At 36.2% G+C, this 15,632-nt stretch overlaps 1 protein-coding gene across 1 annotated transcript; it reads right to left on the bottom strand.

Annotated features, from left to right (window-relative positions):
• Positions 1-4,572: 4,572 nt before the first annotated feature.
• On the bottom strand, positions 4,573-5,271 carry LOC115228562. The gene has a single exon (XM_029799128.1). The coding sequence runs from the start codon at positions 5,269-5,271 to the stop codon at positions 4,573-4,575; it is 699 nt and encodes a 232-aa protein (XP_029654988.1).
• Between the last annotated feature and the right edge of the window lie 10,361 nt (positions 5,272-15,632).

Below are 15,632 nucleotides of genomic sequence, written 5' to 3' on the forward strand. Positions count from 1 at the left end.
AAAACGTCTTTTTTATAGGAACAAAACATTCCCCATAATCAAATCGTTCGAGTACTATTCCACCCTGAAGGTAATCAACCAGCACTAAATTCCCATACGAACAACACGAATAAATCAGCGATTTCCTCCCCTCTTTGAATCTCACAAAAATAACAGGCCCGTGGTAGACAGACACCACAACCAGTGGAAGCACGTCCGCAGAATTAATGTCCCACACCGCAATCACCCCACGGCCAAAACCAGCAGCCACCAAATTGTGTGGAACGTTCGGGGACCAATCGACACAACAACACTGCCCCACTTTGAACAAATTTGACAATTGCCGACTATCAATCATCAATTTTGATTTAATTTCAAATACAAAATTCCCTTCAATTTTCCCCAATGAAAAAGGCGGGGAAAACAGTCTGAGCAATCCATCAGAACAAGCCAATGCCAGCAAACCAAGCATCCCTTCCTTCCGATACCCTGGATTCCACGAAAGTTGGACAATTCGATATTTTTGAGGACTATAAGAATATTCACGAACAGGCGGGAATTCAATTCTCGGATAGTTGAGACCAACAGACCACATCTGCAGCACACACTGGGCAGATGTGGGCAGGTGGGTGTCGTAGGGAGTGCTTTCTATCACATTTCCGTACTTTGAAGGGATTTCCGACGTGCAACAAAAACTCATATAAAAACGACGATTTTTTGAAATGAGAGGACACCACTCGGCTGCCACTACCAGTCCCCCGACATTGAAACAAGAATTATCAGAATTGTCGTTTTTTGACTCGTTTTTTACATCATTTTCTTCTCTCAGAGGTGAGACTGGGCGGACATTGCAAATTCCGAACGGGTTTCCTGTCCAGTCAACTGATGGATTCTTCCGGTCGCCAATTTGCTTATTTTCCAAGTCAGAAATGGCGGTTCTGACTTTTTTGTTGAATCTGTTTTTGGTTTTTTTGTTGAACTTGTTTTTCGGGTATTTTGGAAACGGCAAGTCAACATCCCAATTTGCCTCCAAATTTACCTCCGAATTTGATTCAGAATTTTCATCAGAATTTGACTTTGAATTTCCGCAGTATTCAAAAAATTTGAGCAGTGAAGTCTCTTTTGAGCGTCTTCTCTTGTTGGGTTGAGTGATTGAAGAGTCGATTGAGGTATTTTTGGACTCGTTTTTTGTAGAGTGATATTGGTTGTAATGACAGAGTGCATTTTCGTGTCCCTGAATGTCAATTTGGCATATAAAGCAATTAAATGTATGTGATGGCTTGTTGTTGTATTTGCAGTACTTAAAGTGAATTTTTATATTACGGAGAATTGTATCTTCGTGAGTACATCCGTCGTGTTTACAAATGAATTTATTTATTTTTTGGTATTCGGATTTCCATTCTTTAACCAATTCTGCTTTAATATAGCTCCCGGGAGGCAAATAAAAGCACTTTGACAACAAACTATCCATTCAACAAAGGACATGCAATTTATTTTACAAGATATAAAAATTGGGTGTTATATTAAAAATAACTATTTAATATCATTTTTTATTTAATAACAATTTCTAAAAATATCAGTCATTAACAAATATCAAAAATGTTTTTATTATAAACTCATTGTTTTTTTGTTGACTTTTTTGAATTATGAAACTCTTTAGATGACAGATTTATAATTGTTTTTAACGGATTTTTAAATTGTGGATCATTGCTTAGAAGAGGGTCCGGATATGAGTAGTCTAATTTATTGCAAAAACTGTCCTTTTTGTTTTTAGTTTTATACGTTTTTAGAGCTAAATATTATATAAAAATACATATTTTGTTTGTTTTTGATGTCTTTTTATTATTTTTTATGGCGGATAATGCTTGCCCAATTCTCGTGCCAGATACCACAAATTGGGCAAAATTTTTGTTGCCATGGGAAAATTGTGTTTTTTTAAAATGTCCAATTTCTATTTCATCTGAGTGATTTTCTTAGTAATTAAACTTGGTATACATTTTTTATAAAACTCTTTGTTCGACCGATTTTGCTGTAATTTGATAAAATTTAAAAACGGATTTAAAATCGGTTTATTTTGGCGAATTTGCGCAGGAGACGATTTTTCTATTACTTTTTGTCAATAATAAACCATATTTTCGGGGAAAAAACTCAAATGGACGTAATATGGATTTTTGTTGCGATTCGTGACAATTTTTCTTGTTTTTTTGTCGAAATTTTATTTTGTGTGCATCATATGGAACTGTAGGATTTATTCTATAAAAATTCATAAATTGATCGCTAAGTCGAGAACAGGGTTAATTTATAGTCGATTTCTGCTACGTCGATGATGTAATTGATGTTATAAACAATAACCATTGAGGTGTGGAAATCGATGTTTAATTAGTTTAACGTGAAAATATTTTTTAACAATTATACATGTCCAATTATTTTTTTCGGGTATGTACTATATTTGTGGTATTTTTAAGTATCAAATAAATTAGTTTTTTAAATTGGATGATGTATTTAAATAGTTTGAGGTATTAAAAAGTTTATGTGAGTAATAAAGATTTAATTTCAATTAAGTTCTTTTATTATAATTTTGAAGAATTAAATCGATTAACCTTAATTCTATTTCTACAAATAAAATAGGATTTTGAAATTATTTATTTTTAAGTCTTTCTTATATGCGACAGCAGATTGAAATTACTAAACTATTATTTAAGATCTCCAAATATGATTAATTCCAAGTACTATCGGTACAAAATCAATAAATACATCTGTTTGGAAACTTTTAGTGCGCATTTTATACTAAAGGATTGTAAATTTAAAAATCACGTTCCCATTAATTAAAATAAAACCATTATTTGACAAATGAAACAAAATTCAGGTAAAAAATCATTTTAAATTAGCTCAACAAAGTTAAAAAAAGCAATAAAAGTCATTTCATTAGCCTGTACTTGAAACCAATCAGCCTTGTTTAAAAAGACGCTGAGAATACACCAAACATAACTTTGTTGGTGACTTTTGGACACTATTTTTTTGTAGTAAATCCTCAAAATTCTCATAGCCTCCAATCAGGCTGATTTGAAGCCATTATTCTATTAACAGAAATATGTGTTTTATAAATTTGAAACCCACTTTTTCAAAGGAAAAGGAAATAAAAAAGATTTTGTGAAAAAACAGTGAAAATGACTCCGTTGCGACCCAAACAAACGACTTTCCACTTTTGGAAGGTAAGATAGTCATCCTATCCTTAGGTTATTTGTTTCCGAAATCAAGCTTAAATAGCCACCAATCAAGTTGATTTGAAGTTATTATTCTATTAGCAGAAATATGTGTTTTATATATTTGATTTGAAGCCATTATTCTATTAGCAGAAATATGTGTTTTATATATTTGGAAACGCTCAATTTCTTTTCTAAGTGAAAGTATGCTCCTTGGACTCCTTTTGGACTTAAAACGCAGAAGTGGTGCTTGCAAAAGAAGCTTCTCGATTCTTCATGCCGAAATGTTGAAAAAAACTCATCTGGCCACTATTGAAGAATACTTGAAGCACAAATATTCTTTGGAAGATTCACTTTTACTGAAAAAAAACTGTTGTCAGATGCGCAGAACAAACGCCTACTGGATCAGACCTTCTCAAAAAGTCTTCACTCAATTCTCTATAAAAATTCTAAGGAAGATTTCGTGAAGGTTGAAGATTCCAGTCACTGGCTAGCCAGAGGCAATAATTCTCCACGGTCGGAAAGCTTGTTCTGTCTTCTACAGGATAGAAATTTATTTTTCGCAGACCACAATTTAATGTGTCCACATTGTATGAAATGGAAGAAGACTGTCGACCACTGTGCTACCAGATGTGAAAAGATGCTGCATGGGGACTATGTTAGAAGGCATAATGAAGTAGTTAGGTGTATTCATTTTCATTTATGTCGAGAATTCGGACTCAAGAATCTGAAAACTCACTCTGTACAAACTGTGTCTGTTAATGAGTTTGTCGAAATCAAAGTGGACACCTTCATTAAAACAGACATAATACTAGAACATAACAAGCCCGGTTTGTTTGTCTTTGACAAGAAGAACAACAGGATATTCCTGATTAAGGTTGGGATAACATCTGCCCCAAACCAACAACAAGTGGAGGTAAAAAAACTTAGAAAGTATGACCTTATATCAAAGGAACTGGAGTTGATATATATCATGCCAATGTGAAAATAGTACCGATTGTATTAACTTGGGACGGACTTGTCACTTCAAAATTCCAACAGTATGCACAATCGTTGAACATCAATGAGAGAACACATGCGTATACAATCACTCACTATTAAAAAAACCCTTGAGAGCATGATTGTTTCCTATAGGAACAGAATTAAGCCATGCCAAAGGACTCTCGAACTGGACAAAAGAATAAAAGCTATTTATCGACAAATAGATATGACCATAACTTCGCCACTGCCTGTCAGCACTTCCCAAGGAAAGAGGCTGGCATCCTTACCTGAGGGAATATCAGAATAGAGGAAGTAATGAACAGATTGAGAAAATTATACTTTAATTAATACTCAATTTTAATTTCATTTTTATAATTGTATATAAAAACTATATATTTGAAACCCGTTTTTAAAGGAAAAGGGAATAAAGAAAGACTTCGTAAAAATGTGAAAATGACTCCGCTGGGACACGAACATGCCACTTTCCACTTTTGGAAAATATTATTTCCTTTCTTTTATTTCCTTTAGATAACCACTCTGAGGATGTGGCTAGATCAACATTTTGTTCGTCCATGCATTTGAATAGAACCGAATGTAGCATTTTACAATTGATGTTCTTAAGCAAATATTTTCTTTGAGCATCTTTGATAAACTCAACACCCAAATTCTCCATGTCGAGAATTGCATACTTGGAGACGAGAAATCCTGCAATTGTGGCCATATGCCATTTATTTGTTTGTATCACACGCAGGATTCCCGATCTCCGTAAGCATACTGTCGACTGTCTTTCTAAACTTTTCATGAACTGGAAAAGTATCAGTTCACTTCTGAAGGAGACTGAAGCAAGTCCTCTCCCAAGAGATTTCCGATTTAAATATAACCTCTCTTTATTAGCAGGTTTGAGATGGAGTCTGAGAGTCGTAAGAAGTTGTCGTATTTGACGGTCAATACAATCAAATTCATGAGGTTCAATATTAATGAGTCCGATGTAATAATTATATAGAGAAATGGCATGTTCATCTATAGCGTGGAATAAATTTACCGCATTTAATTTCGTCTTTGAAAGCATGGTTATCCTTTCCTTTACATTTCCAAGGATAGAATCCATTACTTTACTCTTAAGAACATTACTTCCTGCATCTTCAAGTACACCCAAGTAGCGATATCCTTTGACTCCTTCCAAAATCTCACAACAAGATAAAGATTTGACATTTGATGCTGACTTTCTGAATTCATCTCCAAGCCAACAGTTTTAAAGAATCCATCAACAGCTTCCATCATTTTAATTACTACATCTTCTTTAAAAGCGAATATCTTTAGGTCGTCAATGAAGAACAAATGATTAGTAGAATAGGTCAACATATTTGGGTCCTGTTGATTAATCTGAACCTTTGGAAACATGGCATTAAGAATCCTGCTTAGTGGGTCCATCACCATAACAAACAGTTGATACATCTGTTTGGAAACTTTTAGTGCGCATTTTATACTAAAAGATTGTAAATTCAAAAATCACGTTCCCATTAATTAAAACAAAACCATTATTTGACAAATGAAACAAAATTCAGGTAAAAAGTCATTTTAAATTAGCTCAAAAAAGTTAAAAAAAGCAATAAAAGTCATTTCACTAGCCTGTACTTGAAACCAATCAGCCTTGTTTAAAAAGACGCTGAGAATACACCAAACATAACTTTGTTGGTGACTTTTGGACACTAATTTTTTTTCATAGCTTCCAATCAGGCTGATTTGAAGCCATTATTCTATTAACAAAATATGTGTTTTATATATTTGATTTGAAGCCATTATTCTATTAGCAGAAATATGTGTTTTATATATTTGAAACCCGTTTTTTAAAGGAAAAGGGAATAAAGAATGACTTCGTAAAAAATGTGAAAATGACTCCGCTGGGACACGAACATGCCACTTTCCACTTTTGGAAAATAAGGTAGTCGTCCCATCTTTAGGTTATTTGTTTCCGAAATCGAGGTCAACACGATCAAGAATTTTAAAAAATTTAAATACAAAACAGGAAATAATTTCGAGTTTCCTTTCTTTTAGAACTTTCTTTGATTTAAGCTTATTTTGATTGATTTTTTGGAACAATGAGATTAAAAACTAGTTTTGATGTGTGATAAAAATATAGAATTTTATTAGAATAATAAATTTACTAATAGATATTTTAAATAAATATTTGTTTATTAATATTTTTTAAAATTATTCTTAAATAAAATAGCATACGTATATTTTTTTAATCTGTGTGTGGTACAGTCAATACATAATTTCATCGTATAAATATGAACGATTATACCAATAATCAACACTATTTTGCAAATCAACAATATCCACCAACGAATTTAAACCAAGAACACGTATTTATCCATCTAATTATCATTAGGTTAAAAACTATCAACCAAACTACCCACCAACTACCCAACAGATCTATCAACCTATTCCCCTACAAAGTTACCCTCCAAATACCAACCAGAACTATCCACCTATTCCCCCACAGAGCAATCCTCCAAATGCCAACCAGAACTATCAATTTATCCCTCCACAGAGTCATCCTCCAAATCCGAACCAGAACTATCAATTTATGGCTCCACAAAGTCATCCATCAACCTACCAACCCAAGCAGAACTATCCACCTATTCCCCCACAGAGCAATCCTCCAAATACCAACCAAAATTACCAATCTATTCCCCCACAGAGTTATCCACCAACCTACCAACCGAACTATCCACCTTCCTCCCAACAGAACTATTTATCTACGTCAAATTCTCATCATACCTATCAGCCAGATTCGCAGCAGATCTTCCAACCTATCCCACAGAACTATAACCAGGACTGCCAGCAGAATTACTCGCAAAGTCGATCTCAAAGTTCGACTACGACAAACGAGAGTAATCTTCCTTCTGTGGTCTGAAAATGTTTTTATTTTTCAGATTCAAAAAGTGGAAGAAGAGAGGACATTTACGTCTGTCTACGAATCGACAAAGACACGAGAAAAACCCCCATTTCCGTCATGCAACTTCACCGTGGTTGACAAAGGGTGTGCTTCTCCGCGATTTGTCCGTTCTACCCACCACATATTCCCCGCTTCCACAGAACTGTACAAAAAACTGACTGTGCCTATGGGATTGCTAATACAACCATTTGCCCGACTCCGTTCTGATGAAGTTGCTCATTTTTTTCAGTTTTGTAGGAGCCGTTGCCTGTGGTTGACAAAACAGAGGGGACCAGTCGCTGCACTCGTTGCCGAGCCTATTTCTCTCCTTTTATAACCTACCACAGTGGGGGATACAAGTACATCTGTCCTCTGTGTGAGAACATCAATGAAGGTATTTATTCAGTATAATGTCCTTAGTGTCGAAAAATGATTTCTGTCCTCTCGATTATACGGGAATGCCTTCCAATATGTCCGAACGGCCAGATTTGAGGTTTGGTTCGTACGAGTATGTGGTCTCCCCCACAATGTGTCAGGTTTGTCGTATTTGTGATTGTTAGGAGGATCGAGTGGCTAGGCCTCCTGTGTTTATATTTATGCTTGATGTGTCTTATTTGAACGTAAATAACGGGCTGGTGGAGTTTTATTGCACGTATTTGAAAGATTATGTGCTTTCTGTTCTTCCCAAGTATAATTTGGCTTGTCATTTCAGGAATGGCCAAGAAAATTCAAACATTGAAGTGGCGTTCATAACTTATGATACAAAAATAACTCTCTACAGCTATTCAGTCAGAAATTTACATATTTATTGATAGTATGAGCTGAATCGTCCCCAGATGATGACTATTACGGATATTAAAGACATTTGTGTGCCAATGGCACCTCAACACTTCCTAATTAAGCCACACGAGTCTGCAAAGGAGATTGATAGGTTATCTTGTTGTGTTTATTGCAAGTATTTTGTCGTTGATTAGACAGGAATATTCCAAAAGCAGTACAAGTGAGTGCATTCTGGGCCCAGTCATCACATTGGGCTGTGAGTTGATTAATTCTCTCAAAGGGTGTGGGAAATTGCTGGTTTTCCACTCAGCCCTCCCCACGGCCAATGCACCCGGGGGACTGTACATCAGATCGGGGGCAGTTTCCAAAAAGGCGGGGGTTTGCATCCTCTTTTATATATAAAGGATTTGTTGAGTCCTCAAAATGATTATTATGACAAATTGGGAGAACTTTGTGCTAAAACTGCCTGTTCAGTTGAACTATTTTTGTTCCCAAACACATTTTGTGATGTTGTTACTCTGTCGCCTCTCTGTCGGAAAACTGGGGGGAGATTGTACAAATATAACGCATTTCAAGTTGTTTTATTGTCATAACACAGGCGTGTACTGACGGGCTTCGGTTTCTCCAAGACCTCCAAATGAACGTGTCGGCGGCAAACCAAGCCTTTGATTGCTGTTTCACTCTAAAAACGTGTTTAGGTATTTATTGGTGATATTCCGCAGAGGTGGTTGAGACTGCGTCATATGGCAATTTCACGGAAGGGAATTGGCCCACATTAAAAAACGTGGCTGTTCTCGACGAGTATTCAACTATTGCGATCGAGTTGTCTGTGAATAGCAACTTTTCCTCCTCCGGCTTTGCCTATTTCCAGGTTTTCTTCCCTTTTTATGTTGTAGGCGCTAATAATATACACAAACATATTCGGACAGAGGATGCTCCGTGTGCATAACGTTGCATACCCCACGGCATCTACTTTGATCACTCTGGTGGACAATTCCGACTGTTTTGGGCTCGCGACGTTGTTCTGCAAACGTTCGTTGAATACCACGTTGACAAAAACATTCAATGAAGTTGAAGCCGGCATTGTGAAGGTCGTCGGCATTTCCTTGTCTCGATTCCGGGCGGATGGAAAGTTCGCGAAGGGCTCGAACTTGCTTCTCCCAAAGAGTATTGATATTTTGCCCATTTTGATTCTCGGTTTCCTTAAAATTCGGTGTTTCTCAAAACGTGCGTGATTTTGTGTTGTATTTGTAGATCCCTTCGACTGTGATGAAATTGCTACGTGTTTGACTTTTTTGTCGTCTTGTTCTGTGGATAGTGTGCTTCCGTACTTCTATCCGTCTGTTTATGATTTGGTTTGTTGTTTTGATTTGTTGATTTGTTAGACTGACCACCAGTTTGCTTCATTCGAGTCGCTCGATGTTTTGATCAGCAGTGGCACTCTCCGTCCTGTTTCCTGCAACTTTCGAAACTTTGGTCGGCAGAAGGCATTTTTAATCGGTTTTGTTTTTTTTGTATTTTTTAGATTCTGGTTTTCGGCGTATTTTATGGATTGGAGACCAAGTTGATGAAAAATGGTTGATGGATGTGCTTGGAGTTGCTTCTATCAGTCAATTCGATCCCAACACTCTTCAAAAAGTCGGGATTGTTTGTGTTATGTTTTAGTTGGCTCTCCCAAGGTATGACAACGTCCCTTCACGGTGTCTTCATAAGCTTTGTGATTGGCTGTCCATAGGTCGTTCCAACCAGCCGAAGGTTTATATATATTTGCCATTGTTAGTTATTGTTGGCATGCGGTAGCCCCAATGAGCAGGTTCAGACAGTAAGCGTACAAGACTTTTTGGTGGAAAGTCCTGGTTTGGTGGTGGGAAAGTCGTATCAACAGTTTTTGATTGATATTAATCATATTACTATTTCTGATAATTGATATTTATTCTTTTTTAATTTATTTGGTTTTTGAAACTGTTTTTATCAAAAAAGCTGAAAGAAGATTCATAGGAAATGTAACTTCTATTAAAAAGGCTTAAAGTCCAACTATATTTTGCAATTTTAACTCTGTGATCATGGGCTAAAATTATAATAGTTATTCTATACATAAAAAATAAGCCGTAGATGTAAAAATGTCGCTGAATTAAATAATTGTCAAAATTTTTCAATTTGATGTTCATAAATCAACAATCGAGTCTGCAGTTGGAGTTCAGCAGGGCCACCCTCCACTCTTATTCTTCCTTGCAATCCACTAAATCGCGAGATCTTTTAGAATTGCTATTAACTTATGGTATCTGGACGATGGTGCAATTGAAGGGAACCCCGAAATCATCCTGGGAACGCTCGATCACTCGTGTTAAGTTTCCGAGCTTTCAAGTTTGAATTCAACTGAGAAGGTGCAAATTTCAACAGCCACTCTTGACTCTGAATACTAAGGAATTCCCTATCTATCCCAAACCTAAGAGAAGAGCCAAGTGCTATAAGTAGGGCAACCACAAAGTTGACCTAAAAAAGCAAAAATTGACCTTCATAAAGATAACAAAATTGATTCAAAAAAGAGGAAAGTTGGCCAAAATGTAGACCAAAAGAAGTTTTAAGATAAATTTTGAGCAATAATTTTTTTCTAAAAATATTAATTATATAGAATGTCACAGTCCGAAGCTGCCTCGAAAGGTTCAGAATCAGAAAACTATCTGATCTTTACATTCGAAAATGGAGTTGTATTCTACAATAGAACTGGTCTAAATTGCATTTTTTTGCGAGGATGAAATGGAGCTGAAGCTTAAATTATTGAAGTAGAATCTATCTCAATATAATTTAGGCGGAACATAATCTTAATCACTTTGGACGGGACCGCTTATTCTCAAAGCTGAGAAGATTGATTTATGGAGTCACAAGGGAAGAGATACAGCGTGTAATTTCTCGTTGTGCACCATGCAAGCATACGTGAATTTAATAAATGCTGGTGAAAAAATGGTAAAACGAAGAAAGTGGAGATTTAATGAGGGATCCATTGAATTGGAGCTCAGCATTATTAAAGTTGAATTTGTCTTAATTTAATTTTAAGACAAGATAACGATGCAAACATAAGAAAATTTCCTTTGTTTGATGGAGTTGAAATAAGAAAATTCAAATTCAAGGAAGCAAACAATATATATAAGATCCAAAGTAAAGATGGGGAGATAATCGAGGCAATTCATCATTTCAGATTATCTAAAATTGAATAATTAATTTAAATTTATAATAAATTTCAAAAAAATAATAAATTTGCAATATTAAATTAATGGATAGGCCTAAATTTAATAATTAAATTAATGGATAGCCCTAAATTTAATAAAAGCTTACGTTAGCGCAAATTTATACGGTATGTCGGTTTTATTGAAAGAATTTATTGGATTTTATCAATTTGATGTTGGCGTTTCATTAACGGCGTGTTTCATTAACCGGCTGTGACATAGAATCATATAATATTTGACGTGTTCAGTTTTAAAATTTCGGTCTTTGGCCAAATTCTATGAAGAGCTGAAAACGAGCGCTTCACTGAACACGTAGTGGCCTGAAACTGGAGTAGTTGAAACTTTTTTAAAGGCAAAAAAATTTCATTTTCCGTTAGAATTTTTAGAATTTCTCTTCTCGATATATTCATCTATTTTACATGTATCTTCTTTTAAATCGAGTTTTCTCAGAAAATCGAGACGAATAGTCGAAGAAAGCAGTTTAGGTCAAAAACTGCTAATGATTGAGAAGCCGTTGCCCCTCAGGATCGCAATGGATATTATTTGGAACAGCCATTGCTTCTCTTGATCAATTGTCCGATTCCCCCAACGAGACTCAGAGATTTGTTGGTCATGGCTCCGGATGCTTCAACGGACATTGGGAAAAAGATCACGTTGTTCGTTAAGTTAGATTATTTTAAGATTTAAGTTCTTCTGCCTTTATAGCGGCTTAGAAAATTGTATGTTTTTGGATAGGAACGTCCTTTGACTCAATTTCACTAAGAACATCAACGAGTGAAGAATATTTATTTTATGTCTCTTTTAAATCATTAAAAAGTCCTTCAATTTTTTTGTTGATTCCATTGCTCTTCGAATCAAGATGGATTCCCCTTTTAGCGAATTGCATATTTCCAACACTCTGCGAAAATTTTCCGCGTAGTACTTGATTACTCGGAGCCAGCTTCCCCATTTAGAAGAAATAGGTTCTAGAGGTAGACCTATTTCAGCGAATAATTGCCTTCGATTATTAATTTTTAAAAACAAGTTCTTTTTTGAGGGAATTAAGATATCCACTACAAGATAATTTAGTTTTATTTTTAATGCACAATTGTGAATTAAATGTGCAATACATGTTACTGGAATAGATTAGAATACAATTTTTTAGTGTTTTACGACTGAAATCATATATTTTGCCACGTCGGTTAATAACAAATAAAATTTTTTCCTTTCAACATTTTCACATCTAATCGTATTATCCACAATCTGACATACAATTGATTCCAATCGATAAGATAGCTAAATTGAGGATACGTTATTTTCTTAATAAGAATATTTAAATATTTTTCTTTACAGGCATCAGCCTATATTTATATTTTTTTAAATCTTTAAACGGAAAATTAAAAAATGGCACAAAAATTGACAAAGTTAACTTAAAAAACTTTCAAAATAAAGGTTTTTTAATAAAAATTGTACTTCTAGTATTTTTATGAAAGAATAATTGTTGAGCTGGCTTTATTGACTTTTGGTTACCCTAGCTTTAAGATTACGCTAAAAGAAAGCATTCTGAACATCTGGTTTAATGCACAGTCATAAAACAAGCTACTCTACCAGTCTCCTTTAGACACTTCGGCCTAAGTAATCCATCTGACCATCACACATGGGGTACTTCTTCAACGTACTCTTATCAAAAAAGTCCTTTTCCACTAAGAACATTATCAGGCTCGAATTCAACTACGGAAAGTGCAAATGTCGACATTGGACTCTTTCTACTGTATAAGTAGAGCCTTATCCGAACGGGCCGAAGGGAAGAAAAGCCAGAAATATGCAATGTCGAAAATGACAGTGTGTTTGACATTGGCAGTCGAGACGTTTGGAATACATGGGGCTTCCACTCTAAGTCTGCTCCCACAGATCGGGTCTCGATAACTAAACTAATTGATGCCCAAATTGTCACAAAATCTGACAATAAGAATAAAATGTGGACAATACAATAGAATCTCACCTTAAAAACCTTGGAAACCTGTCGGAACTTCTTTCAGACAATACAATAAGTAGTCTTTTCTCCTCTAAAGTTAACCCATGAGAAAATCACATGTTCAGATTAATCAGTAGCCACAAGCAAGTCCAGAATTGTAAATTTATTTATGTAACTACTCCAGAGCAAGAAATAGTATTCAATTAATTAAAAGTATATTTTTTGTTATTAAAATACAATTTTATTATATAAAAATAGTTTCTATTGAAACACAATTTAGTTGTAGTGCTAATGGTTGTCCCCACTCCTTCAATAAACAGGATACATCCAACAAAGTCAAAGAAATAAGAGATATTACAAGAATGGAGAGAATAGGAGCCCACTCCCACATCCGTGGACTCGGCATAAATGACTCCCTCGAACCCCGTCAGCGCTCACAAGGCCTAGTCGGACAAAAGGTGGCCAGACACGCCGTCGGCATTGTCCTCGAAATGATCAAAGAAGGCAAAATAGCAGGAAGAGCCATTCTACTGGCTGGACAACCGGGCACTGGGAAGACAGCAATCGCCATGGCCTTGGCACAGACAATAGGCGTGGACACCCCCTTCACCGTCATGTCAGGCAGTGAGGTCTTCTCCCTGGAAATGGGAAAGACCGAGGCACTCACTCAGGCCTTCAGGAAGTCGATAGGAGTGAGGATCAAGTAGTCCTCAGTCTATATAAAAGGGATGAGACGGAGATTATTGAGGGAGAAGTCGTCGAATTGCAGATCGACAGGCCGGCCAATAATACGGTTGTTGGACTGTGGTATTCCTAGGGTGCCAAGGTGGGGAAATTGATTATAAAAACGACGGAAATGGAGACTATTTATGACTTGGGGCAGAAAATGATTGATTCGATTGTTAAGGAGAAGATTGGTGCTGGGTTGGTCGTGGGGGATTATTTATAGGGATGTTATAACGATTGATAAGGCGACTGGGAAGATCACCAAGTTGGGCAGGTCTTTCAGTAGGTCACGTGATTATGACGCTATGGCTGAACAGGTTGTGCACCACAAGAATATATTTTGAATAAATATATTTAAAAATAATATTTATTAATATTAAATGCTAAATTATTATTATTTATTAGACCCGGTTTGTGCAATGTCCAGAAGGCGAGTTGCAGAAACGGAAGGAGGTAGTCCACACAGTCAGTCTACACGAGATTGACGTCATCAACAGCCGAACTCAGGGATTTCTGGCTTTGTTCGCAGGCACGTGCTTTCCATTACCCACCCAGGGGACACTGGAGAGATCAAGTCGGAGATTCGTGAAGAAATCAACATGAAAGTAGCAGAATGGCGAGAAGAAAACAAGGCCGAGATTGTCCCAGGAGTGCTCTTCATAGACGAAGTGCACATGCTCGACATTGAGTGCTTTTCCTTCATCAACCGAGCCATCGAGACCGACATGGCTCCCGTGGTCATTATGGCCACAAATCGCGGAATTACCAAGTTTTGAGTATTTGGGTTGAGTGTTGAGAATCCGTGGCACTGATTATGAAAGTCCTCACGGAATGCCGTTGGATTTGCTCGACAGAGTTCTCATTATTCCAACGGAGTCGTACAACACTGATGAACTGAGAGCAATTCTCGAAATTCGGTGATTTCTGTTTTTTGAGGTGTCAAGATGTGAGGAGGAAGATGTCGAGCTGGAAAATGATGCCCTCGTCCTGCTGACACAAATCGCGTATGAGACATCCCTGAGATATGCCATTCAGTTGATTAGCACTGCTAGTGTTGTTTGTATGAGGAGAAAAGTGGGTTTTCTGTGTTTATGTTCAGGGGACTGTGTGCACTGTGCAGGATATTAAGAAGGTTTATTCGCTTTTTATTGATGAACAACGGTCGTCGGAATTTTTGGACGAGTACAGGGACTTGTTTATGTTTCACCAAAACGGGCACACTAACAGAGATGTGACTATGGATGAAATGGCCTGATTGGTTGGCTTTAATTTCTTGACTGTCTTTATTTTTGGTGGAATCTTTTTTTAATGTCAATTATTTGCTAATTGTTTCGAATGTCGGTGTATATTAGTGATAGTGAGGAATGCTATATTTCCATCAAAGGTCGGTTGTGAGTTTTTCTTTTTCGAATATGCACTGATTAATCAACAAAAAACAAGACATTGTGATAGAAGATGGATTCTAAATTTCACAGAATCTAAATTAGGAATTGTCAGTATTATTATTCAACCAAGACCACCGTCTAAAAACACAAAATAACTAATCAGGTGATCCCAGCTTCTCTAAGGTGAATCCTCATTTTTGAATAAAAATTCTGAGAATGTCGAGTTTCTTTATCACGTGTCTTGCAGTCGTCGGTTATCAACGGAATTGAACAGTATTCAATTTCATTACAAAATTGTTGAAAACGCAAAAATAAAATTGTTGAAGGAACTTGAGACTTTCTCGAGCGTGTCTCCCTCTTGTCTCTCTGGTGGGCAGTGATGTTCTATGTCATCACAAAGCGACTTTCCATCAGTAAGACACGCGACGTTTGCTTCTTTTGCTTTAAGCATTAATGTCA

Source organism: Octopus sinensis, unplaced genomic scaffold (assembly GCF_006345805.1).
Source record: "Octopus sinensis unplaced genomic scaffold, ASM634580v1 Contig10816, whole genome shotgun sequence".
NCBI lineage: Eukaryota > Metazoa > Mollusca > Cephalopoda > Octopoda > Octopodidae > Octopus > Octopus sinensis.